The sequence below is a fragment of the Ictidomys tridecemlineatus genome, chromosome 4 (genome assembly GCF_052094955.1).
Source record: "Ictidomys tridecemlineatus isolate mIctTri1 chromosome 4, mIctTri1.hap1, whole genome shotgun sequence".
NCBI classification, from domain to species: domain Eukaryota; kingdom Metazoa; phylum Chordata; class Mammalia; order Rodentia; family Sciuridae; genus Ictidomys; species Ictidomys tridecemlineatus.
Genome location: NC_135480.1, coordinates 196,588,445 through 196,614,566, shown reverse-complemented (window position 1 = coordinate 196,614,566; position 26,122 = coordinate 196,588,445). Strand labels below are relative to the sequence as shown.

The 26,122-nt window shown below is 34.3% G+C and overlaps 1 protein-coding gene across 1 annotated transcript in view; it reads left to right on the top strand.

Annotated features, from left to right (window-relative positions):
* Megf9 (multiple EGF like domains 9) overlaps positions 1–25,163 on the top strand; it is a 93,907-nt gene extending 68,744 nt beyond the window's left edge. Inside the window, exons 3-6 of the mRNA XM_040283826.2 lie at positions 3,801–3,940; positions 13,768–13,911; positions 18,146–18,415; positions 20,519–25,163. Of these exons, the coding sequence (XP_040139760.2) occupies positions 3,801–3,940; positions 13,768–13,911; positions 18,146–18,415; positions 20,519–20,970 (1,006 nt within the window). The 3' untranslated portion in view covers positions 20,971–25,163. The remainder of the gene's footprint in view (positions 1–3,800; positions 3,941–13,767; positions 13,912–18,145; positions 18,416–20,518) is intronic.
* Positions 25,164–26,122: the final 959 nt, after the last annotated feature.

Here is a 26,122-nt window from a genome sequence, read left to right as displayed (position 1 = left end):
CCATAAATTAGCTATTGTGAATCAAGCTGCTATAAATATTGATGTGGCTGCATCACTATAGTATGTTGTTTTTAAGTCGTTTAGGTATAAACCTAGGAGGGGGTTGATGGGGTCAAATGGTGATTTCATTCCCAGTTTTCTTAGGAATCTCCATACTTCTTTCCTTAGTGGTTGCACCAATTTGCAGTTCCTTTTCCTCCACATCCTCGCCAACATTTATTGTTGCTTGTATTCTTGACGTTTGCCATTCTGACTGAAGTGAGATGGAATCTCAGTGTAGTTTTGATTTGCATTTCACTAATTGCTAGAGATCTTGAACCTTTTTTTCATATGTTTGTTGATTGATTGTATTTCTTCTTCTATGATTATATTTCTTCTTGCCCATTTATTAATTGGGTTGTAATAAGATGTTCTTATACTTCATATTTGGTGAATACAGATTTACTTTGCCAGATCTTTTAGTACTTTGGAGCATACTTGTGTGAGACTCTGCATTATGTATGTGTGTAGGATTTCTTTTGTGCAGTTACTTAATAGACATGCTTGGTAAATTTCTGTTACATTTAAAAAACCAAATGCTTATCTTCTATATGATCAGTATAAGGTTTAATTAAGCTTTTTAAAAATATTTTTTAAATATTTATTTTTTAGTTGTAGTTGGACACATATCTTTATTTATTTTTATGTGGTGCTGAAGATCAAACTTAATTAAGCTTTAATATAGCTTAAACATAAAAATATTTTGAGTTTGTGTCTCTGAGAACCTTGGACTTTGTTAGGCAGATGTTGCTCTTCGAGCAGTAACCTTGCTCAGCTCTTGTTAGGGAAAACCTGAAATTTACTTGGCAGCAAGAAAGGAGACTGGTGTTTATTCTGGACTAAACAGAAAAAGTATCACTAAAATCAACACCTGTATAGATGGTAATGTTGATGCTTGGGATCTACAGAATGTGAAAAGTCTGGCTTTCTATAAATAAACCTGACTCACTGGCTGTAGACAATAACTTTATCATCTCTGAATTCTCTCAATAGTAAAATGAGGATTATGACTCTTATAGTAGGGAATTACCTTGAAGATTAGAGAGAATGTGTATTTACCAACACAGCCCTCAATAAAGGGGACACATTATTATTATTATTATCATTATTATATTACTCCTTCTTTTAGGTGACTCCATTTTACATTTTCTGTAAAATTAGTTGTTTGCCAAGAAATTACATGACCCAATACACTACTCAACTTTTAATAGGACTAGAGAATTTAATAGGTGATTCCTTAGGATAAAAGGCTTTAAGATGTGGTAAGTATTATTATATAAGCCTGGCTTTCTTTCTTTTTTGGACTGATTTTATTTGATTAAAGCTCTAAGAACTGTTTTTTTTTCTATTTTTCTATAGAGAAGCACATCCTAAGTTAAAATAATAATAATAATAAATTTTAAGTTTATACACTACATATAGAATACATATGCTTTAAAGTTGTTTTATTTCCATTCAATGCTAGGTTATAAAAACTCTCAAATTTAGAACTTCTATTTTTAGTACAGAAATAGAAGCATATGAGGTAGGGATAGGGGATTGCTTTAACTGATGCATAAAATCTGTGTGTTAATAATTTTAGCTTGGGCTCCTGAACTAAAATTAACAATACCATAGGGTCTCTTTATTATGAGCTACATCTCTAAGAAAAATTATTTTTAAAGCAGTTTCAATTTTAAAATTTTCCCTTATTCAATATGGCTGGTGCCAGAATCTAATCAGATGAAATCTAAAATTTTGAAGTCCAGAATGAGCATATAAAGAAAGGTCACTATTGGGGAAAAAAAAGGAAAGTACTATAATTTTTCTGATATTATAATAATTTGTGTTGCCCTTTATCTTTATTTCCCCCAACAGTGCTTAATTATAAATTTAGTTAATATATTTATTGAACATTTATATTTATTAAGTGCCTCAACAAACCAGGCATTATCTTTTATATTCTTTCTGAGGGTACCAACATGACTCATACAAGGTCCTTGGACTAAGGAAATTTACTTAATAAGGTGTAATAACAGTTTGTTACAGTTTGTTACAATACTTGATCCCTATACTTATGCTAGGTCTTTTTAAAATTTTTTACTTGAGATGAACACAATATCTTTATTTATTTTTATGTGGTTCTGAGTATTAAACCTAGTGCCTCACACTTTCGTGGGAAGCACTCTACCACTGAGCCCCAGACCCAGCCCTTAAACTAGGTCTTAATAATAAGAAAACTGCATAATATGCCCATTTCCTCATGGCTTTTACAATCTAACTAATCTAAATAAGACAGCATAGTGTAAGAATATAGAGCAAATCACATTAGGATCAAAATGTCTGACATGGGGAATATATAGTCAGGAAGCTGAAAGATCCCTATAGACCAGTTAGAGAAAAGTTTCATGGAAAGCTGAGAAAATTTTAGAGGTAAAGAGGAAGAGAGACATTATATTAGGAATGATTATGAAAGAAATAAAAATACCAAGAAATATTGGAAATAATTTTTTTTGGTACTGGGATTGAACCTAGGGAACTTAACTGCTGAGCCATATATATCCCTTGCCTTTTCTACTTATGGATTTATTTTATTTTGAGACAGAATCTTGTGAAGTTGCTCAGGAACTCTCTAAACTACTGAGACTGGCTTTGAACTTGTGATTCTCCTGCTTCAACCTCCTTAGTTTCTGGAACTATAGGTGTGCATCAGTGCACCGAGCTGGAAAGAAAATTTGACTGAAATTGGTGATATATTAGATATGAGTGGATGATCATAAAGAGCATGGAATAGAATTAGAGGAATTGAAAAGGACACCAAAGATTTAGATTTTAATAATTGGAAAGAAATGGTGTTCTTGTTATAATGGATATGTAAGAAAATATTTAAATAGGAGTAGATGGAATACTAAATAAAATATTTCTGGGGCTGGGGATGTGGCTCAAGCGGTAGCACGCTCACCTGGCATGCGTGCGGCCCGGGTTCAATCCTCAGCACCACATACCAACAAAGATGTTGTGTCCGCTGAGAGCTAAAAAATAAATATTAAAAAAAAAATTCAAAAAAAAAATAAAAAAAAATAAAATATTTCTTACTTTAGGTGCTTTGTCCTTTTTTTTTGATTGGTAATCTAAAATTTTTATATAGACTAAATAAAACAATAGAAGTCTCCCTTCTAGTCACATTTACTTAATTGTGAATTCCACTTTAATTACTAGAACTACTATTTAAATATATCCTTTGCCCCAAATAGAGAATTATGTCAAGTTTGTAGTATCTAAAGGAATATTAGTTGACATATTCACTAAGATCTTGGTCTCAATATTTTTGATCTAGAAGCATGGTGAGGTTTAGGTGGCATTTCTTCTTTTCCCCAGACTGGGATGGAGGCTAATAAAACTGTGGGATAATCCAGAAAAGAAATACAGTAGTCATACAAGTTCTGGTCCCTAGCACTTACTAAACAAAGATTTCTAAGCATGGAGAACTTCAATTTTTCCATTGAATCCTTTATCATTTTTTAAAGCTATGCAAGTAGGTAGGATTCATTGTTACACATGATTAGTTATTAGTAACATATTGTATTATATAATCATGAAGTTTTTCAATTTCCAATGTAAAATAAAAATCACTCTTACAGCAAATAGAATCTAGTTGAAACTCTTTGCTACATTAAGATCATCTGTATTAAAAGAAAAAAAAATCATCTGTATTGAGATACTAGATGATAAAACTTTCAAACCACTTTACTTTTGTTCATTGTCTTTGCTTCTATTTGCAGTTCTGGAAATTGCCAGTGCAGAGTGGGTGTCACCGGCCCTACATGTAACCAATGCCAAGATGGATATTATGGCTTTAGTAAGAATGGCTGCTTGCCCTGTCAATGCAATAATCGATCTGCCAGTTGTGATTCTCTCACAGGTACATATTTTCCTTAATTTTGTCATATAATTATTTCATTTTTTAAATTTTGAAATATTTCAGTGTATGTTGATTCTTCTCAAATTGTTAATAAAGGTCTTTTCTTTTCTAAGTAGGATATAATAGGTCACAGCAAACCAAACTCTTTTATAACATCTTGGAGAAAATATATTAATTTCAAAAATCATATTGATTGGAGAGCTATTGAAGCAAGGAAAGCTACATGAACTAAAATTCCAGAAATGACCGAACACTTTGAAACTCTTCCTAAGTAAGCCGATCACCAGATACTCTGTGAAAATCCAGTGTAAATGAATTGACCACAAGTCGCCATGATACCAAAGAAAGATGTGGACAAGTCTAAGATTTTGGAGTGTAATTTATTGGAGACTTACTGACAGAAACAGAGTCAGGGTGGCAGCAAGACTGGTGGATACCTGAAAATTGGGTCAGAGGGTAGAAGCTTACATAGTAGTGAGGATGAAATTAACTTCATCTAAGCTGGAATGTACCTGGTTTATCTTAAGCTAGCATCAAAGATGTCAGGCACATATCCTGTGTTGATGGTGCCAGGATCCAGTTGTAAAACTCCACATACTCCTCTAATGGCTTTGTATATCTGTAGCGTGCTAGGATACCATGCAAGGAAACAAGCTATGGTTACTCAGGAACAGTCATGGCAGTTATGACTGAAGATGGCTACAGTCAGATCAAGCTGGATCCCTATACTAGGCATTTTCTTTCTTTCTTTCTTTTTTTTTTTAAACAAAGAAATCTGTCCGTTTTATTTTATTTATTTATTTTTTAATATTTATTTTTCAGTTTTTGGTGGACTCAACATCTTTATTTTATGTGGTGCTGAGGATTGAACCCAGCGCCTGCGCATGCCAGGCGAGCGCGCTACCGCTTGAGCCACCTCCCCAGCCCAAGGCATTTTCTTTCCAGGAAACATTTGCTGATTCTGGGTATAGACTAGGAAGATAGATTTGGTCTAAGCAAAGTTTTTCTCCTTGAGGAAAGTTACAAGAAGTACATTAGGCAATCATTTGGGGCTTGTATGCTGGTTGGAAATTAGAGGGACCCTAAACAAAGGGCTAGTTTTCCCACAGAACATTAGCTGACTATGCAGGAGATGGAGGGCTGGGCTATAAGATAGAAAGAAATATCAGTTTTGTGTTAAGGAGACAAAATCCTTTTAGTAGACAGGCATGGTGGTGCATACCTGTAATCCCAGCTACTTGGAAGGCTGAGACAGGAGGATAGCAACTACAGTATATGACCATCTCTTTCTTAAAACATTGCCAGACTGAAGATGCATGGGACCTAGGCTCAAACCAACAAAGGTCAGTACTAAACCTTTTAGGGCTAAGGAGATGAAGGACTGCTATGTTCTCAGTCAAAAGGGCCAGGACAACAAAGTGATGAACTAGAGGTGAAATGACTCATGCTAAAACTCCATTCATTTTCAACCCACTTTAATTTCTGATTGAATTGTGGTGATCCTTTCCTTATGTTGCCTAACAGAGGAAAGAAGGACCCTTTGGTTCTTTTATACCATGTTTGGCATCTGATAAAAAAGTACTAGAGAATGTAGAGACAGGAAAATGTGACTAAAATAAAGATAAAATACAAACAATGGAAGAGGAACCATAAATAATCCAGATTTAGAGTTAGCATACAAAAATTTTAAAATAACTAAAATTAATATTTATGAATATAGAAGATATGTTAGAAAAAATGGGTATAAAGGAATAAAATTTCAATTCCGTATTACACTCTGTTTAAAAAAAAAAATCAAATGCCAGGTGTGGTGTTACATACCTGTAATCCCAGCAGCCCGGGAGGCTGAGGCAGGAGTATGGTGAGTTGAGTTAAAAGTCAGCCCGAGCAGTGGCAAGGTGCTAAGCAACTCACTGAGACCCTGTCTCTAAATAAAATTCAAATAGGGCTGGGGATTTGGCTCAGTGGTTGAGTGCCCCTGAATATAATCCCTAGTATCATCCCCCCTGCAAAATCAAATGGACAATTTAGAACTGAAAAATAAAATATCTGAAATTAATCACTCATTACATGTGTTTAAATGCAGATTGTACACAGTGAAGACAGGTTTGTAGGCCCAAATGCAGTGCAATTAAAAACACCTAAACTGAGGTATTTAGAGAAAATACAATGAAAAGAACAAAGCAGAAAAAACATGTGGGACACAGCCAAAAGGTCTAACAAAATAGTGGGAGACCCAGAAATGGAGGAAAGAGATGTTGCATCAAAGCAGAACCTGAAAATATGACCAAGAATTTTCCAAACAGATGAAAGACATCAGCCCACAGATTCAGAAAGCTCAGCAAACCCTACACAGTATAAAAACAAAGAAAATCAGATTTAGGCAAACTTAGTCACTGTTAAAAACTAAAGACAATTAACTTCTGATTTTCAATTTTCCTAGATGTAAGGATTAGAAGCACTTCCTTAAAAATATTTTTTTACCAACCAAAAAATCAGAGCACACTAATCTGACAAGTACTACAATTATTTTGATGAGAACAGAGTAGCAAAATGTTTGAAATTGAAAATACCCTGGAAAAAGCTGTTTTGAAAGCTCATTCTTAATTCTAATCCTGTACTCTCTAGTGAAGCATATGTAAGGAAATTGATTTAGAAGAAATTGTGCTATATTTTTTTCTTTTTATATGATGTTCCCTGTCTACTTGCCAGTAATGTCTTGTGCTGTTCTTTTTCTTTTCTCTGTGATGCAGGCACACTGGCTTTTATTTCTAAAACCATCTGTATTCCCTTGTCCCAGGATTCTTATACATGATCTTTCCTCTGACTAGAATGATTGTTCTGATCTGCCTCTACCTGGGCCCCCTTTCCTTATTAAGTCATAATCCTCCTTCAGGTCTTCAATGAAAGGTCACTTTATTAGAAGGCAGTTCCTGATGCTCTCTGCTAAATGAAAACTTCCCTATTGTATATTCTCATATAGACTTATTCTTTATTTTCTTAGCACTTATCACAATTTTTTATTATATATTTATTATTTGTGGTTGTGAGTTGCATATGGCTCACTGCATTCTTAAATTCCAAGAGGGCAAGAACAATATCAGTTTTGTTCCACATTCTACATGCAGTCTCTAGCATGGGTCTTGACATAGTTAAGTACTCACTGAATGTTTGTTGAATAAGTGAACAAATAAGTAGCAAAACCTACACAGGAAGAGATGAGATTCAATAGTGGGTAACAATAGGAGTGCTTCATCAATTTTGCTTGCTCCATAGATATTTGACAATAGCAGAAAGCAGTGTACATTGCTGGTTCTCGCTTTTATTTGTCCTTGCAGCAATGAAGCAGCTTTCTTTACTGTTAAGTAAATGCCAACCTGTGCTTGCTCTGAAAATAATTGAAGGCAAAAGAAATCCTTTTCATGGTTCATTTCTAAAAGCAGTTCGTAATGAGAGAAATAAATGGTTTCCCTTTTTGGAAATACAATGAAAGAGGAATCCAACATGAAAGAGTGCAAATACTTGATCTAAAACTGCAAGCTTTGTATAAAATGAGTCTTTCTTTTTTACCTCAAATTGGATTTGTTGAAAAAACAGCACTGTGATACAGCTGCCCTCTGGTGGCCATTTAGTATGTTTCACAGTCCTTAATCCTACTCCACCCTTACAACTTCAGATTAAAGTGACTATCCAAGTGCTTTTCGTGGTAAAATGTATTGGGAACATTATGGGTAGCAATTTGACGTAGATATCAGAAATCTTAAAAAATACTTCTTTGATCTAGTAATTTTGCTTCCAGGAATCTATTTTGAGAATTATCTTCCTGATAGGTTGTTGTGAAGATGAAATGCAATACATTTGTACAGCCCTAATAGAATGCCAGGTTTATCATAAGCAATCAGTAAACAGTGACTGTTGTTATGTTATGATTAAAATATTGTCAAGAATCTGGGTGCTGTGGCTCATGCCTGTAATCCCAGCAGCTTGTGGGGGGGGGGCTGAGGCAAGAGGATCATGAGTTCAAAGCCAGCCTTGGCAAAAAAAAAAAAAAAAAAGAAGAAGAAAAAAAGCTCTAAGCAACTCAGTGAGACCTGTCTCTAAATAAAGTACAAAATAGACTTGGGGATGTGTCTCAGTGGTCAAATGCCCCTAAGTTGAACCCCCAGTACCCCCCAAAAAAATATTGTCAAGAATAATATGTAGCAACATGAGAAAGTAAAAGAAGCAGGTTATAAAACAACATGTACTATATAATTAGACTATTTAAATAACAAACCACAAATCTCTATAAACAAAGAAAGATTTCAAAGAAAATAATTAAAACCTGAATAAGAGATTTCTTTGGTTGGTTGTTTTTCCACTCCTATGTTTTTCTGATTTTTCTTTATTGGTCATATTTTCCTTAGATGGAAGTGGGAGCGGGTCAATGTAATTTTTTAACCTAGAACTTTGTGTTTACAAAGTACACTTCTTTTAAAGTGCCTCCATGTATTCATAGCGTCCCATGTGAATAATGATCTGGGCAGCTTCTGTCCCCGAGTCAACTGTCTCTTTCTTCCATGATGTTCTTCACTTCAGGCTATCATACTTTTCCTGGTTTTCTCTTGATGTAACTAGCTTTTCCTTTCCGATCAGCTTTACTAGATCTTCTCTAAGCACTATAATGCTTCAGAGCTTGACAAATTTGTCCTTCTCCATTTATACTTTCTCCCTACTGATCTCATTCAGTTCCCTGGATTTAATTTAAATTAGATATATAATTCTTATATATAGATTTATGTTTCTCCCTTGATACCCACACTCAAATATCCAACAGACCACTTCACTTGAATGCTTTAATTGGTATTATAAACCTAACACATCTAAAATAACTGTTTCAATTGCCCTGAAATCTAAGCCTGATCTGCATCTTAGTAACTGGTGTCATTTACTCCATTGCTAAGTTCCAAAACCTAGGAGTCAGAATGGATTTTTATATCAGTGAGTTTTGTCAGCATCAGAATACACTAAGCCCTTCTGCTGTTCATGACCTTTGTTCTGTCACTCTTGTCCAAGCCACTGTCATCTTTGAACTACATTGACATTCTCATATCTAGCCTTTCTGCCTCCTGTTTCCCTGGCCCCCCACCCTTAATTGCCCATGACCCAGTCTCTATGTAACAATTAGAATGATCTTTTTAAAATGTAAAGTAAGATCATAACATTCCCATGCTTAAGCCTTTCTAATGGCCATCCCTCTTAGAATAAAATTCAAACTTCTTTCCATGGTCTACTTGATTTAAAATATAATTTTTTAGCCTTATCTTCTTTCTAACCTTATCTCCTGTTACTCTCTTACTTATTAGGCCATTCTGGCCTTCTTTCAGTTTGACAGGTTTAAGTTTGCCTTCTGTCCTATTGAGAGGATCAGACATTTCTTGCCATAACAAAATACATTGCTGAATTTCTGACAGGCTTAGGTATAAACTATGAAATAGTAAAATAAAAAAAAAGAAATAAGGAAAAGGCTTTTTACAGGTGACAATTTATGTTTTCAAAGTTTTGTCTTTAAATTTAGTTGGAAAAGAGCCCTACATTCCTTTCTTTGACCAATTATTTTCTTGGTTACCCTTACCAAATTTTTGAGATGCTTAGCCAAGGAATGTGAAATCATTTTAGGAAACATTCATTATTATTCCTCATTCTTATTTTCCTCCTCCTCCCCCTTTTTTTCTTCCACCTCTGATTCCTCCTCATCCTCCTCTTCCTTCTTCCCCTTCTTTTCTCCTCTTGGCCCTCCCCCTCCCTTTCTTCTTCAACCAAACTTTGACCATCTTTCAGCAAAGAAAATGTGTATTTTAAGGCAGTATCATTACATATAGGGGTGGGTTCTATGTGAGCAAAATGAACAACATTAAACTTCAGCATATTTTTATGTCATTTATCATAGAAGAAATATCTTCAACATTTAGATTTAAAGGAAACTTAGATCACATCTAGTTCAGCTTTCTTAATAGATGAGGAAAGTGAGATGTAAAAAGAAAACATTATATACTATGGAATAGTCTTTAACCTTTGAATTATTAAGATTACATTAAATCATTAGCCAAAGAGTTATCCCATTTTACAGATTAGAAGAGTGAAACTCAGAGAAGCTGTTTGTTTCAGATCATATAGCTGGTGAGAGGGTCAGATGGGAGTAGAACTCAGATCTACCTTAAATTTCATATTTCTTATGCTACGTTGTCTCTTGGAGGAGTTGTAAGCTATTTTAAAAAGCTACAGTGAAGGGGCTGGGGTTGTGGCTTAGCAATAGAGAGTGCTTGCCTAGCTCCTGCAAAGCTAGGTTAGTAGAGAGTGCTTGCCTAGCTCCTGCGCTGGGTTCGATCCTCAGCACCACATAAAAATAAATAAATAAAAATAAAGGTATTGTGCCCAACAACAACAAAACAGTTGCCCCTCATAACTGTTATAAATGTTCCAGTGTAATGATGTCTGGTCTGTCTTTAATAATTTTCTTTTTCCATATCTGTACTCCAGGTGCATAGTGTCTTTCTTTAAAACAATATATATATATGTGTATATATACACACACACACACACACACACACACACACACATATATATATATATATATATATATATATATATTACAATGGAGGTAGAAAAGGAGCTTATTAGGTATGGAAAATGACAAACCCCAAAAATAGTGAGACTTGGGAAAAGGGAGTGAGAAAGAAAGCCATACATTGAAAGCATTGATCCTTTCCCAGTATATTCTTTCCTGGTGATAAAACAAACCTTGAGGAAGAGGTGTCTATCAAACATGGAAAGGCAGTCTCTAGGAAGAGGCTGAAGCATTAATCCTTATATAAACAAATCCTTTCCAGATACCAACCACTGACCCCAGGCCCTCCATTAGGTCCAATAGGATATATCCCAGAAACTGACCACTGACCCTAGACTCCCTCCCATTTTGCCCCATAAAACAGACCCCAAATTCCTAAGCACTAAAACTGACCCCTTCACTGATTCATAGAACAAACTCCAAATTCCTGGGTGCCCAAAGTAAATTGATAATCTCATTAGACCATCTCTCAGAATAACCTATATAAGCCCAGGCCCTTTCTTTGTTCAGGGGCTCATTTTTCACCAGGAAAGTGGGTCCCACCATAGTGTCATTTTGTCCCTGCATCCCCTGCTCCTGTGTTTGTTCCTGAATAAAGCGCTGAGCTAATTTGTGAGGTTTGCATTTGTCCCCATCTTTTTGTGCTAACAGAGCTATTATTTTTTAATCTACAACTTTATGTTCAAATTATAAAAGCAAATTTGCATTATTAGTTTCTATTACTTGTGTATTTTAAAGGTTATGATTTTTGTTTTATAAAAATTAATCACCTTCAAGTTTCTACATGAGATGTTTTTGAGTTCTTGCAACATTTACTTATTTATATGTGATATATTTGATATAATTTTTCTAATGAGAAAAAAATTAAGATAATAAAAACAAAAACGACACATGTATTTGAGACAATTTGAAAATCAGAGACAGAAAAACCACTGAAAGGACAATTGTCCATCATAACTGTTATAAATGTTCCAGTGTAATAATTTTCTTTTTCTATATCTGTACTCCAGGTGCATGGTGTCTTTCTTTAAAACAAGAAAAATGTGAAGGATATTTAAGAATTGATGATTTTTACTCTTAACATTTGCTTTCATTTTACTTTTAAGATAGCATACTTATTATTTAGGGCTTTTGGGTTTTTTTGTTTGTTTTATTTTGTTTTTTACTGACTTCTTATTACAGGGTATGGCATTAAAAAACTAAGTTCTTCTGGAAAAAAAAATTAAAGTAAAAGTAAATTAAGTAAATGACTTAAGATAGTGAAATTATATTGCAACAGTTTCAAAGATTTGTGGTCTTATCTAGAATGGTAGAAAGCACCAAAATAATAAGCATGTGGGCTCAGTAGCTTTGTAGGAACAAAGTATTAAAAGTATATACATATAAAGTAAGAATAGCAACATGGCCTTTTCTTTCACACAAAAAGAGCTTATTATTAAATTATATTTTACCCCAAATGTCCAAATTTTGTTACAGAACTGTTTAACTCTTTTGAGGTATTTTTATATTATATTAAAGTTTAAAGTTTAGCACTTTGTCAAGATTTTTTTCTCTTAAGAATTTCTTTTCATTGAACATATTTAACACAAGGAGATCAGGTAGACAGATTTTGCATAAAATGCAAGTTTTGGCTTTTGTAATCTGTACAACACTTTGACATTTCAGATTATTTCATTTTATACAGCCAAATCCACACTTTCCTAGAATGTATTTTTAATTTTTTTTTAATTGTCACAATGTATAAGACTAAAGAGGGATCAGGACATAAAAAGGCCTGGAAGGAAACTAATACTTACGGTGCTTATTGCTTTATTAGTTATATGCTGTTTCATTCTATATGTGAAAAATATCATTAACACTAATGGGTCTTTAAAAATTATATGATTTAAAATGATAATATTTACATCAAGGTTCAACTTAAATCACAGGTAAAACTTAAATCACAGATTTCTTTCCCAGGGGGACTTCTGTATCACCTAAGAATTGAGATTTGACATGCATACTAATAACATTTTGGGGGCTTTTCAAATATTGTTCCAGTGATTAGGCCATTTTATTTCATAGCTTCATTCTCTTATCTTTTTAAAATAAATATTTCACTAGTAAGAAAAAGAAAACAAATCAGACTATGAACAGTATTAGTATTGAACTGTTTTAGCTCATCTTGTAAAATGCCATCATCTTCCTAGATTTCTTTGTAAAATTTACTAACTTATTTCTGAGGTAGTAGTTTTAAGTGTTCTTTTGAATATATGTGGCCTGCAAGGAGGGAATGTGTGTTATACTGCACTTTCTTGTCCCTATTTTCAGATGCTATGTTGCTTTAGTGTCTGTAGAGCAACCTTACTAATAGAGTACCAAAGGAGCAGTATTATAAAACTTCACTCATCTATGGAGCATTTGCCTAACATGTGTGAGTCCCTGGTTTCAATCCCCAGCACTGCCAAACAATTAAATATAAATAAAAACCTATGAAAAATAATATGACAAACACCAATGTTCCCATACCTAAAATTCATAAATATTAACATTTTAGTATTTTGTTTCATATTTACACATATATGTATATATGATTATATATTCAAAATAGGAGATTCCAAATAAAGTTGAGATCTTCTTTGTTTTGCTCCTTTGTCCCATTTTTCTCTCTCCCTTGGCAGAAACAAGCACAGCATAAAATTCTGCATTCTCTTTACCTCTTTCTGTATACCTTTTAAATTTTTACCACATATGTTGTATGTATCGATCTGGCTTAGCAGTATTATGTAGCCATTTGCTTAGTTATTGCTTAGTGTGGTTTAAAAAAATTTTAAAAATAAGTATTCTTCTGTATGTATTCTACAATTTCCTTTTAAAATCAGTATTGTTTTTAAGATATTTACATGTTCATGCATTTAGGTGTAGTTCACTTATTTAACTATAGTATCCAAACTATGAAAATGCCACAGTTTTATCTGTTAATTGATATTTAGATTGTTTTTATTTTTCTTTGCACATAGCTGGCCTCCTTTTAGTATGCATTCATTTGACCAATGGGAATATTGTGACTCTAATCATGTACCCATTTTTTCCCTCTGGGGGACACTGAACTCATAGACATGGCTAGAACAGAAATAACATGGTTAATTCTTACAGTCTTTTTGTTGCAGGCATGGTTTTTGAAAGTTGTTATGTTTTCAGTGTAAATCTTTAACTCTTAAAAATAATTTGTTTCTTTTAGGTGCTTGTTTAAACTGCCAGGAAAACAGCAAAGGGGTTCACTGTGAAGAATGCAAAGAAGGATTTTATCAGAGTCCGGATGCCACTAAAGAATGTCTTCGGTGTCCTTGTTCAGCAGTGACATCTACAGGCATTTGCACTATAAGTAAGTCTTCATTTCAGAGAAAAATCCTCCCCCAAATTCTTTATTAATAATTATTAATTGCATCGATGAATCAAGTTCTGGATATATAGGTGGAAGAAAGTTATAAAAGCAGCAAAATTTTCCTTTTTAGGAATTTACAATCTAACTCAAATATATATGTGAAATGATACTTAATATATCTACAAACCGTCACAATTAGTTAATGCAGGAACTGAGCAACTTTTGCTCACCTATTTGAAGGTACAATTACTAATTAGTTCTTCCAAGGTGCTTAATAATGTGGGCTGATTATGTTTATACAGTTATTTACAAATACAGTTAATGCCATATATTCCTGGTGTATTAATTATCAATTGCTTTATAACCAATTACCCTAAGATTTAGTGCTTTAAAACAATAAATATTCATTATTTCCCATATTTTCTGTTATAAGGTTGAGAGCAGCTTAACTGCACAATCCTGGTTAGTTTTTCCTTCCTTTCTTCTTCCCTAGCCTTTCTTTTAAAATTGCAGCTTTATTGAGATATAATTTGCATTCCATACAATTTATTCAACATGTAAAGTTAAATGTTTTTTAATGTATATTCACAATGTTGTGCAACCATCATCACAGTCAGTTTTGGAACACTGTCATCACCTCTTCCCATCAAAAATCTCAAAAAATAAAACAAACAATTCTATAGCCATTAGCAATCATTCTCATTTCCTCTAGCCTTAGGCAACCACTAACCTATTTTCCTTCTCTGTGGATTTGCCCGTTCTGAACGTTTTATATAAATGGAATCTACAATATGCGGCCTTTTGTATTTGGCTCCTTTTACATGGGGTATTTTCAAAGTTCATTCATGTTGCAACATATACTGGCACTTCATTCCTTTTGTTTGACAAATATTATGCCATTCTATGGATATACACATCATACTTATCCATTCATCAGTTGATGGACATGTGGGTTGTTCCTGTTTTCTGTCCATTACAAATAATACTGTTGTGAACATTTGTTTTTGTGTGTACAAGTGTCTCCATTTCTCTTCAGTATATAACCAGGAGTGGAATTGCTGAATCATATAGAAGCTTAACTTTGTTTAATTCTGTGAGGAATTGTCAGATTCTTTTCCAAAGTGAGTACACCATTTTACATTCACATTTTCCCCAATACTCTATGAGAGTTCTAAGTTCTCCACACCCTCACCAAAACTTAATATTGTCTTTTTATAATTACAGCCATCCTAGTGGATGGGAAACATTATTGTATTGTAGCTTTAATTTGCACTTTTCTTATAACTGTGTGCCTACTGACCATTTGCATATTTTCCTTAGAGAAATATCTATTTATCTTTTGTTCATGTTGAAATTGGATTGTTTATCTTTTTATTATTGAGTTAAAAGACTTTTAGATGCAAGTCCCTTATGAGATACGGCTTATAGGAGCTGAGGACAGCATGGGGGAGCCACCACTTGCCTAGCATTCCAAGGCCCTGGGCTTAAACATAAGCACTGAAAAAAAAATGTTAAAAAAGAAAGATGTATGAGGGCTGGGTTTGCTCGGTGGTATTGCACTTACCTAGCACATGTGAAGCACTGGGTTTGATTCTCAGCACCACATAAAACAAATAAATAAAATAAAGATAGTGTGTCCATCTACAACTAATTTTTTTAAAGATGTATGATTTGTAGATATTTTACTTTATCCTATGATTTAATTTTTTTTCTTTCTTGATGATATTCTTTTAGCACAAAAATTTTTAATTTCAAGAAAATCCAATTTATTTAACTTTTTCTGTCATTGTTTGTGTTGGCCTGAGATTTCTCATGCGGTTATAATCAAGATGTTATCCAGGGCTGTAGTCAGTGATCTGAAAGCTTAACTGGGACTGTAGTATCTGCTTTTAAGTTGGCTTACTCATGTAGCTTGCCAGAGGCAAAAGTCTCCTATTATTCACCATGTGGACCTCTTTATAGAGTTACTTAAATGTTTTTACAGCAGGACAGCTGGCTTTCCCTCAGAGTGAATGATCCAAGAGAACAAGATGGAAGCTGCAATGCATTTTGTAATTTAGTCTCTGAAACAGAGATTGGTTTCATATGTCTATCCTATCAAGTGTGGGAGGGTACTACACAAGAGTGTGAATTGTAGACAAGGAGCATTAGGTGCCATTTTGAAAATTAGCTGCCATACCTGGTAATGGGAACTCGCACAACTCCTCATAGAAAGGTCTTATAGATACTTTCACTGATTCCAAAAATAGTAATTGAGCACCTGGTACATGCTTGTCATCATATTAGACAAGGGATACCAAGATCTAAAAAGTGAAATATGGTCCTTGTTATAAAAGATTTGGCAGTCTAATAGAGATGAAGGCACATAGATATAGCATGAAAAGTAGCAAATGTATTTATAGAATATAATGGGACACAAGAGGAAGGATATTCCGTTGAACATGGGAATGAATATTAGGAAATTTTTTATAAAAGGTTATACATTTAGGTAACATACCTTATTAATCATCATTATTTGTGTAAGTATATAGTAACCATTTAGGATAAATTAGGACTGTTATAGAGTTAGAAATATGAAAATATTATGTATTAGCACCTAAACCTGCATCAATCATATCAGAATTCTACGGTGGTTTTCTTATTTTTAAAAGCATATTGATGTGTTACAGGTGTCAAGAATTTAAGATTTTAGAACTTTATAGGAATTATAAATAAGAATTTAAGTTATATTGGTCCTTGGCTCATATAGAGTAACTTTCCTTTTGAACACAGAATTTCACTTATGATAGTTGCTTTATAAATGATTGTTGAATAGCTGACTAAATTTACTTTCTTTTGAAAGATGGTGCCTTACAAAAGCAATATGCTTGAAATCCTCTGTGCCTTTTCCAAGTACAGAGGATTTCTGTCCATAAAGATAGAAATCATGTCTATATTTTTAACCATTTTATCTTCATTCATAATGTTTGGTTAATGTTAATAATACATGTGGAGTGAATATAAAGGGACATAGCCATAACTCAGACAGAGAGTAGTCAGATGTACAAACTAGGTTTAATAAGAGTTTAGAGGGGAGAGGATTAACTTCCTACTGGGACTATAGAAAAATCTTCATGAAGCAGGTAACATTTGAACTGGGCCTTGAAGAATGAGGATTGGGACATCTAGAAATGTATTTATGTAGAGTTGAGTGGGAAATCAAAGAAAAAAGCTGAATAAGGACCTGACCAGTCCAATTTGACCTGCATGTGTATATTCCAGAACATATATTGTACTCACACTATGGACTAAGGGTAGGACAACCAATTCAGATAGTTTCATGCTTTCAGAACTCACTGTTTCTAGTGGAGAAACATACAAACAAATGCAATGCAGTATTATGGGGAAGATCATAGAGAATATCGTTAAAAGAGACCCCTTAGTAAGTAGTGGCAGTAATCTAGGTGAGAAACGATGAAGGCCTAAACTAAGATCCCTTAGTGGATATGGCGAGAGATATAAGTAGATTGGAAAGATTTTAATGAGGCATGATTGATGTGAATTAATAACTGCTTGTAGGAGTTGGGGAAGAAGACTGAGGAAAGATGATGTAAGTTGGTACCATTCACCGAACATTGGAAGAATATAGGACCTAGGAAGGGAAGATGTCAAGGACAATAATTTATATTAAGTTTGAAATGTTTGTGGATCCAGCCATACAAGTTAGTATATTGTTTGGAATTTTAGACAGAGAAATGGACTATAAATACACATTTTGGAATTGTCATTCGTGTGAGTGGTTGCGCTCACCTGGGAGAATGAACAGGGTGACAAGTGAAAAAGACCAAAAATAGAGGTATGGGAATATACCAGAATTTAAGTAGGGAAGAGATGGAGGAAATGTTCATTAAAGCAATAATTTCTCCAATTTTTCATGTATAAAAAGAGAAGGAATAAAAAAAATTGGGCATTTTTCAAAACAGCTACCATCACAATTGTTTGGACTCCCAACTTAAGGATTTTTCTTTCACCTTCTCATTCTACCTGAATAGGTTCTCAGGAGAGTCCCATCTTTTCTATGTTAAGCTGGAAAACTAGTAAATAAATTAGATTGTTAAGTTGATTCCACATATCTCTTAATGTTGAAAAGAAATAGTAAGGAGGATTTTATAAATATATTTGAGGACTAAAAGTTATTTTGTATTTTTAATTATAGCTTGAGATTTTATTAAATTAATTTGATGTTCTCTTTTAGAATCGAATGAATTGGGACCTAAATGTGTCCAGTGTAAAGATGGTTATACAGGCCCGAACTGCAATACATGTGAAAATGGCTATTACAATTCTGACAGCATTTGTACACCATGCCAGTGTCATGGTCATGTGGATCCAGATAAAAGTCCAAAGATTTGCAAGCCCGAGAGTGGTGAATGCATCAACTGCCTCCACAACACCACTGGGTTTTGGTGTGAGAACTGCCTAGAAGGTTATGTTCGAGACCTCGAGAGAAATTGCATCAAGAAAGGTAAAACTTCACCTAAGATTATATTTTTAATATCTAAGCCTAGCACTGAAAATTTCAAAACCGCTACCTTTAGCTTTAAAACCGTCCAATCTCACCAGAGGAATTTTTGAAAATAGAATTTGATAGATATTTGCCTACAAAGGTTTCCTTCCCTTCCTGCTTCTCTCCTGATGTTCCAAAGTCAACTCCAGAAATTTGAGAACCAAGACAAAGTCATTGTGACAGTGAGACCAAGTGTTCTCACGTTTTCCCTTCATCTACTTTTATTTTCATGTTAATAATTTTAAAGTCCTATCGTTCCTTTTATCCTTTCCTTCCTTTATTCTCATCACTTTCAGCGATCATCAAAGGTCTTTTCAAGTAGGGTCCTATCATCTGGTTAGAAATTCCAGCTGAGAATAGAGTTTATTTCAACATCTGTCCAAATTTTGGGTTTAAGTTATTCCATGTGTGATGGGAGAAATAGTATTAATATTCCTTTAGGTTTTTTTTTAAGTTATTCACATGGCAGAATATTTCTTATAGGGAATTTCAGTAAAGATTTAGAAACAATTAATGATTATAAATTCATGATGAGCTAGGGATATTTGGAGATTATTAGGACACTGAGCGATTAGACCATGTTCTACAATCCAATATACTACTCTAACAGATGCTGAATACTAGGTTGACACGCACTTGGTCTGTGGCAGGTGCAAATTTTCTGCCATTTTCTTGATATACTTTTGTGATCAAGGCTGAAGGACTCAGATATCACTGGAGACCTTATCACTCAATTCTCTTTTCCATTTGGAAGGCAGACCTTGTTCATACCTTATCCATACCAAGGAATACCTAATTAGTGGATAGGAGTTTTTTGGTTTTTTTGTGTTTTTATTTTAAGTTATTAAGTAATATAAACTTTGCCCCTTTTCAGATAAATTTATCTGGCTGACTTATGGTAATGAATAATAATAACACCAACAATAATAATTTTAGTAAGTATCTATGTGCCAAGTACTGTAAGCATTAACTGTGATAGTGCTGTATAGGGTATTATCTCATTTGATTCTGCCCAAGAATTCTGTAAAGTGACATTATTACTCTCGTTTTAACAGGTGAGAAACCGAGGTTTTAAAAAATATTGTCCTATCAGGCTGGGGTTGTAGCTCAAGGGTAGAATGCTGGCTGGCTTAGCAGGTATGAGGTCCTGGGTTCAATCCCAGCATCTCAAAAAAATAAAAGAAAGAAAGAAAGAAAAAGAAAAGAAACAAAATTGACTTTTCTATAGCAACATAATTTTGTTTGAGTCCAAAGCCTTGTATCCTTTCACTAAGCTATGCTGCACTAGTACAAAGTTTAGTACCTTAATTATAAAATAGCTATAAGCTACACAAAGGAAGAATTACCACACCTGGAATTAAAGGAAGCTTGTTTTTTCTGTTGGAGGACATCAAATTTGAGCACTTAAATTGTGTTTTTCAGGTGTATTTAAAGGAAATATTTGTTTCAGGAAATTTTACCTTCCTCATGAAATGCCATCAGACATGTTGGGCTTATAAGTCAAATGATTGCCATCTATCTCTGTCACTTTTAACCATGTGATTTAGAACTCAGTAGTGGCATCTTTACTGCCTTTACAGGAATTTATAGGATTCTATCCATAAGTGAAGAAGGATAGAAAACTCCAACATTGGGGCTGGGATTGTGGCTCAGAGGTAAATCTCTTGTCTAGCACATGCGAGGCCCTGGGTTCGATCCTCAGCACCACATAAAAATAAATAAACAAAATTAAAGTATTGTGTCCAACTACTTCTAAAAAATAAATACTAAAAAAAAAAAGAAAAAAGAAAAGAAAACTCCAACATTGGAATTTTCTCAAAGATTTTAATAGAGATATTACACATATTAGAGAATAGCCAGGAATGTAACAAGTTAGCTTCCCAGACTCTGATTCTTATCACTGTATTTCTTTAAAAATTATTTTTAACTTGCATTATCTTAAAGCAAAGTACCATGTCAACATCCCACATCCACTTCCACTCCCATGTGTATTTCTTTTATTGTTTCTTGAAACTAGATAATTTTGTCTTTTACATTTCATTCTCTGTTTTTTATTTTCAGAAGTTATTGTTCCAACACCTGAAGGTTCTACCATTTTGGTTTCCAATGCCTCTTTGACCACATCAGTGCCCACCCCTGTTATAAATAGTACATTTACCCCCACAACCCTGCAGACTATCTTTTCAGTAAGCTCTTCTGAAAATAGCACTTCAGCTTTAGCTGATGTATCATGGACCCAATTTAACATCATCATTTTGACAGTCATCATCATTGTGGTGGTGCTGCTAATGGGATTTGTCGGGGCCGTATATATGTACCGTGAGTACCAAAACCGGAAACTCAATGCCCCCTTTTGGACCATCGAGCTGAAAGAAGATAATATCAGTTTTAGCAGCTACCATGACAGCATTCCCAATGCAGATGTGTCGGGACTGTTGGAAGATGATGGCAATGAAGTGGCTCCCAATGGGCAGCTGACCCTGACGACACCCATGCATAACTACAAAGCCTAAGGAGCTGGATTGTTAAACTACAGTGCTTACTAAAACAGCATCAGCCCTTGAGCCAGACAATTTGCTGAGAAAGCAAAGGCAAATAGTGCATCTGAAATTTGCAGGTACAAATCTGTAATGCGCTTAGCCTATCTATTGCTTTTAGTATTGCCATGAAGATCTGAAGCATTCAGTCATTAAGGACCTGAAGTAAAGTATATTTTTGTACCAAACCACATGGGAGTATGGAAAGGCTGAACCCCATAGTGCAGCCCAAATCCTCTTTGACCTCCAAATAGACTGTTGGGGAAGTGTTCGCCTCGCCAACAGTAACAGGATGATGGTTGGGAAGGGAGGAAAGGACTGCTAGAAGACTTCATCTCTATTCCTGAAACATATTTTTTTTAAAGGAGGGCCAGGAATTATTTTGATTTTACTCTCCTAAAAGACATCATTGAGGAAAAGATGGTGTCTATGCTGTATCACAATAAACAATCTTGATTGTTTCTAGAATAAGGCAGAAAAGTCCCAAGAAGATCTTTAGAAGGGCTTGATTTTTTTCCTCCCAGGATTCTCAATCAATGATGAGATTAAAGCACAGGATGAGCTTCTAATGGTAGAGAACAGAAGGCAGCATTGGGGGAGCAGGAAGCTGATGGTCCTCCTCAGGGGCTCTGTGTAAATGATAAATTGTCTAAAAATAGGAATATCCCTGCCTCTAGAGAAATAAGGTGTACATAGTTAATGTAGCATATCTGGTCAACATTGTATTTGTATCTATTTGTAAAAAAAATTCATGTCATATTTTATCATCTAGAATTTATTTGTACAGCAGTTAATGGCACTGTAAAAAGAAAATATGAGTATTGGTTAAAAAACTGTAAAATAGATGGCAATATTGCTAGAGCTGGGACTCTGGTGAGCATTAGTCATTTTTAGTCCCTCTTTGGACATTGTTGAAATTTATAAGAGGTTGAATGTTTCTAATCTTTCTTTCCTTTCTCAACCTAAAAGTAGAGTTATATGCTCTTTGACCTACTATAGATTCAAGCAATAGATTTTGAAGTCAATAATTGTTAAGCTGGGACACAGGCTACATTTTCTAAAACACTCACCTAAATTAGACACTAGCCATTCTATATGTTTTACATAGATTAATATAAAACATTCTCATTGAAATATTTTTTCCTGAATGTAAAAGTTAGTCTTCCAAAGGATAGAAATATTTGATTTTCAAAAGAAAAGCCATCATCTCACTTGGGATCCCTGGTTTTAATGCCTGTGAACTATTTATATCTTCCCCTCAAAACAAAACAAAACAAAAAACTCTTATAATTGAACATATCCCATCACTCATTTGCCCTCTCTTTGCAGTGCTGTAGTTCTTCCATAATCTTATTGTCTGGTTAGAGGGTAGCTCTGTAGTTGAATTTTTTTTTAAACTCCTGGAGGCCAACTACTATTGCTCTCATTTATTATGATATTGACAGATTGTGGATTAAGCAAGCTAAGAAAGGTGACCAGAAGTCAAATACAGATACTTATCAGGAGGAACAGCAAACAATGAGACAGAAAAAAATGAAGACTTCTTAGACCTAGGAAATCTAATTGACCCCTTTGACTAACTTTCTAAGATAAAACCCTAGAATTTGTTACCTTTTATAGGAGACCCCTACAATGTTCTCAGGGTTTGGAAATGATGTTTTCTAGAGGATAGATAGGCATAGAATCTGCTTCTGGTAACCTGACGATATTCTGCATATTTGACCATTGATCACAAGAGTAGACATTATATTAAAGTTATTTCATATTTCTATTGATCTTTGTAGCTTACAAAGCACTTTTCCATGTGTGTGCCCTTTGTTCCTACCATAGCCCCTGAGAAAGTAATCATTCTACCCACGTTTAAATGAGGAGACTGAGGCACAGAGGGGCTGAATGTCTTATTCAAGGATCCTCAATGTGTGTCATTATTAGGCTTGGAATGAAGACTTCCAACTCTGAAGCACATGTTCTTTCAACTATACATTGATGCAAAAATTGCCTAGCCACACACATAAGAAGGCTGGGAAGAAGAGTCCCATTGTGGATGTTTCTAATTTTTTGTCATTACCAGGTATAATACAGAGCCATAGATCTAGGAAGGACTCTGAAAAGAACACAGGAAGATTACTATCTGAAGCCAGCATTAGTGATAAGAAAACAAAACTGCCATTTCTGCTTCATTTAGGTGATCTACTCCCTTCAAACAGGGAGGGGAAGCTTGGTTTCCTCAGAAGTTTCTGCATAAGTGTAGAGGTTGTGTCCTGAAATTCTAAGGAATTATATAAAGTGACGTACCTGCCTTTCTCTGATACCCCACCTCCTGCCAAAAGAAGTCAGGATTGAAGCTGGTGAAAAATAAATGTGTTAAACAGAAGTTAATCCAATAAAGAAAACAAGAGTGTCTGTTGGAATCTAAGACCAAAACTAACCAGTTAGGATTCTGGCCACATATAGATTCCTTGAAACAGACCTTAAAAGATATTGCAAATAATTGAATCACAATGTTTATCTTGTTAGCAACTCTTAGATCATGTTCTTAGTTTTTCACAAAGGAAAAATATTAAGGCCTTAATATGTGTTTTAAATAATTTTATTTAGTGACCCTACATTTTTGCTTGTGGAAATAATTTTGCTCCAAAATACAAATCAATCATGAGTTGTTTTACCACTAAAGTCAGACTAGGAAGTTGGTAAGAAATGAAGCACTACACACTGTTGCTTCCTCTGAAGGCATCCCCGCAAACTCTGGCATCCAGCAATGGGATCCCAGCAGTCCTTTAGAAGAATAAAAATTCTAGGGATTAGGAATGAGCTGTTTTATTTCAACAAGATAATACCAACGTTGAAATGGCAGAGGCTATTAAGTGATACTTTTATCTTCATTAATTCATTTTAATAAGCCCTTATGCATTTCTGATAGTTAGATACTTTAGGTAGTATTGTTAAGTATGTCTTCATCCTCCCTTACTTCCCCCTCCCTCCACTCTACCTCCCAGGGCTCTCTTATTAATGGAATTTCTTCAACTATAGGAAAAAAGTGATAATTTTTTAAAAACTCATATTTATCCTGAGGTCCCATGGACCCAGTGTTTAACTTTTCCCAGTGAGATCTGGATTTTAAGAGATAAGAACAAATCAGCTATATGGAATGGGAAGAGAGAGATTTTTGAACAGGGTTTGTATCAGCCTCAAATTATATGGCTACTCTCCAGCTTTAATATTCCCAGGATAATTGACCATCAGAGAAGTACTCACTGACTTCCTAGTTGATTTTGGTCAGCTGACTGTCTTCAAGATATTTAGCCCTTCTTGTGCTATTGTGGAAATGAGGAGCTAAAGCAACAGTACTTATTTTTGGAAGATTTAATTAGAACTGGGTTATTACATCATTGGTCCTACACTTTTTGGAAAATATAACACCACCTGTAATTAATATATACTGGTTCTCCTATTTTGGGTTATGTGGTTAGGAGTTGAATTTCCTCATCTCAAAGAAAGCTCTCTTGCAAAGTGTTCAGAGAAGTTAGAGCTAAGAAAGTCTTCCTGGCCTCATCCACAAAGAACTTTTGGTTTCTTTTGATCTTGAGAGTAAGGAGTTTGGGAGCTAAAATGGGTTTGATGTGTGCTGGGAGTCAGGAAAGGTTAACATATATTTCTCTTCAATCCTGAGCCAGTCACTATGCCAAGGGGAAAAGCAGGAAGAACACACTGATTCATCTGAAGAAGTCAAACAGGATCAAATGGACTATAAAGGTTACAAATCATTAAGACATCAGTGGTTGAATGATGCTTTTTCCAAAGCAATGGGGAATCCTTCTTGTTATTTATGCATATGCAATAACTAAAGCAGCAGGCCTAGAATGTGAGCCCAGGGCCTCAGATTCAAATTAGTCCAAAAGCAAAATGAATTTGTCAAGTTTTAATGCTAGGCACAAGCACTCTGTAACAAGTTAAATTTCATCCCAAGTAATTAGGGAATGTTTCTAAAACATTAAACTTGTATTTATGTCACTACAATTCTAACACAAATTTTAAAAACATGTTTCACTCATGTGCTGTACTAGGCTTCATGATGCATTTCTAAATTTGTGTATGATTTGAATATATGAAAGAATTTATACAAGAGTGTTATTTAAAATTATTAATAAATGTATATAATTTGTACCTATTGTAGATTTGTTGTTTTACTCTTTTGTGTGGTCAAAGTTGATATAGGTCTGTGTGGTTAAGAATATTTAAAGAATGTTTTCTACTTGGAGAAAAGTACCACATGAAGAAGATTCCCTTTCTTAAAATAAACAAACACCTGAGAAGAAAATACATATTAATATGTACTCGTATTTGTGCTTTTCTTCCCCTATTAAATCCATTGGTATTTCTATGAAATTTTCATACAGATTTTTTTCACATCTATGAGGAATTTCCTTTTTTTAAGTAGAAATCTGAACATAAACCATGTTCTTTGTGGTGATTAGTTAATCATAATGAGACTACACCTTTTTATTATTTTAAGGTACCCTTGAAGATCTTCTATTCTGACAGTTAAACAATGTTTAATGGCATGCCATCTAGAGATCTAAGGGTGCTTTGTGGCAAATGTACACGTGTGTGTGTGTTACTGAAGATTAAGCCCAGGAACCTTATGCTAATGTTTAAACACATCCCCAGATCTTTTTATTTCATTTTGAGACAAGGTTTTGCTAAATTTATGAGGTTAGCCTCAAACTTACAATCCTCCTGCCATGGCCTCCTCTGTTGCTGAGATTACATATATGTGCCACTACAGCCAGCTCTAAGGGGTACTTTGAAACAGAAGAAAAAAATAAGTCAAGAATTTCTTTTTGCTGAGAGCTTTATAAACTTAATTTACTGTATCTCAGTTGGTATTTATATTTTAAAACTTGTTTTTTCCTTTCTAGTCACATGAGAAAACAGATTCTGTAACTATATAACACTTTATATATTAATACATGTAGTTCTGTGATGCACTTGAATTGGGAACTACGCTAAGGGAACAGAATTAATTATGGCAGAATTCTAAACAAATGATAATTTCTAGAGAAAGTAAATATGAATCTAAATATACTTTTGATGAAAGTCTATCAAGACATTGACTAGACTGTATTAT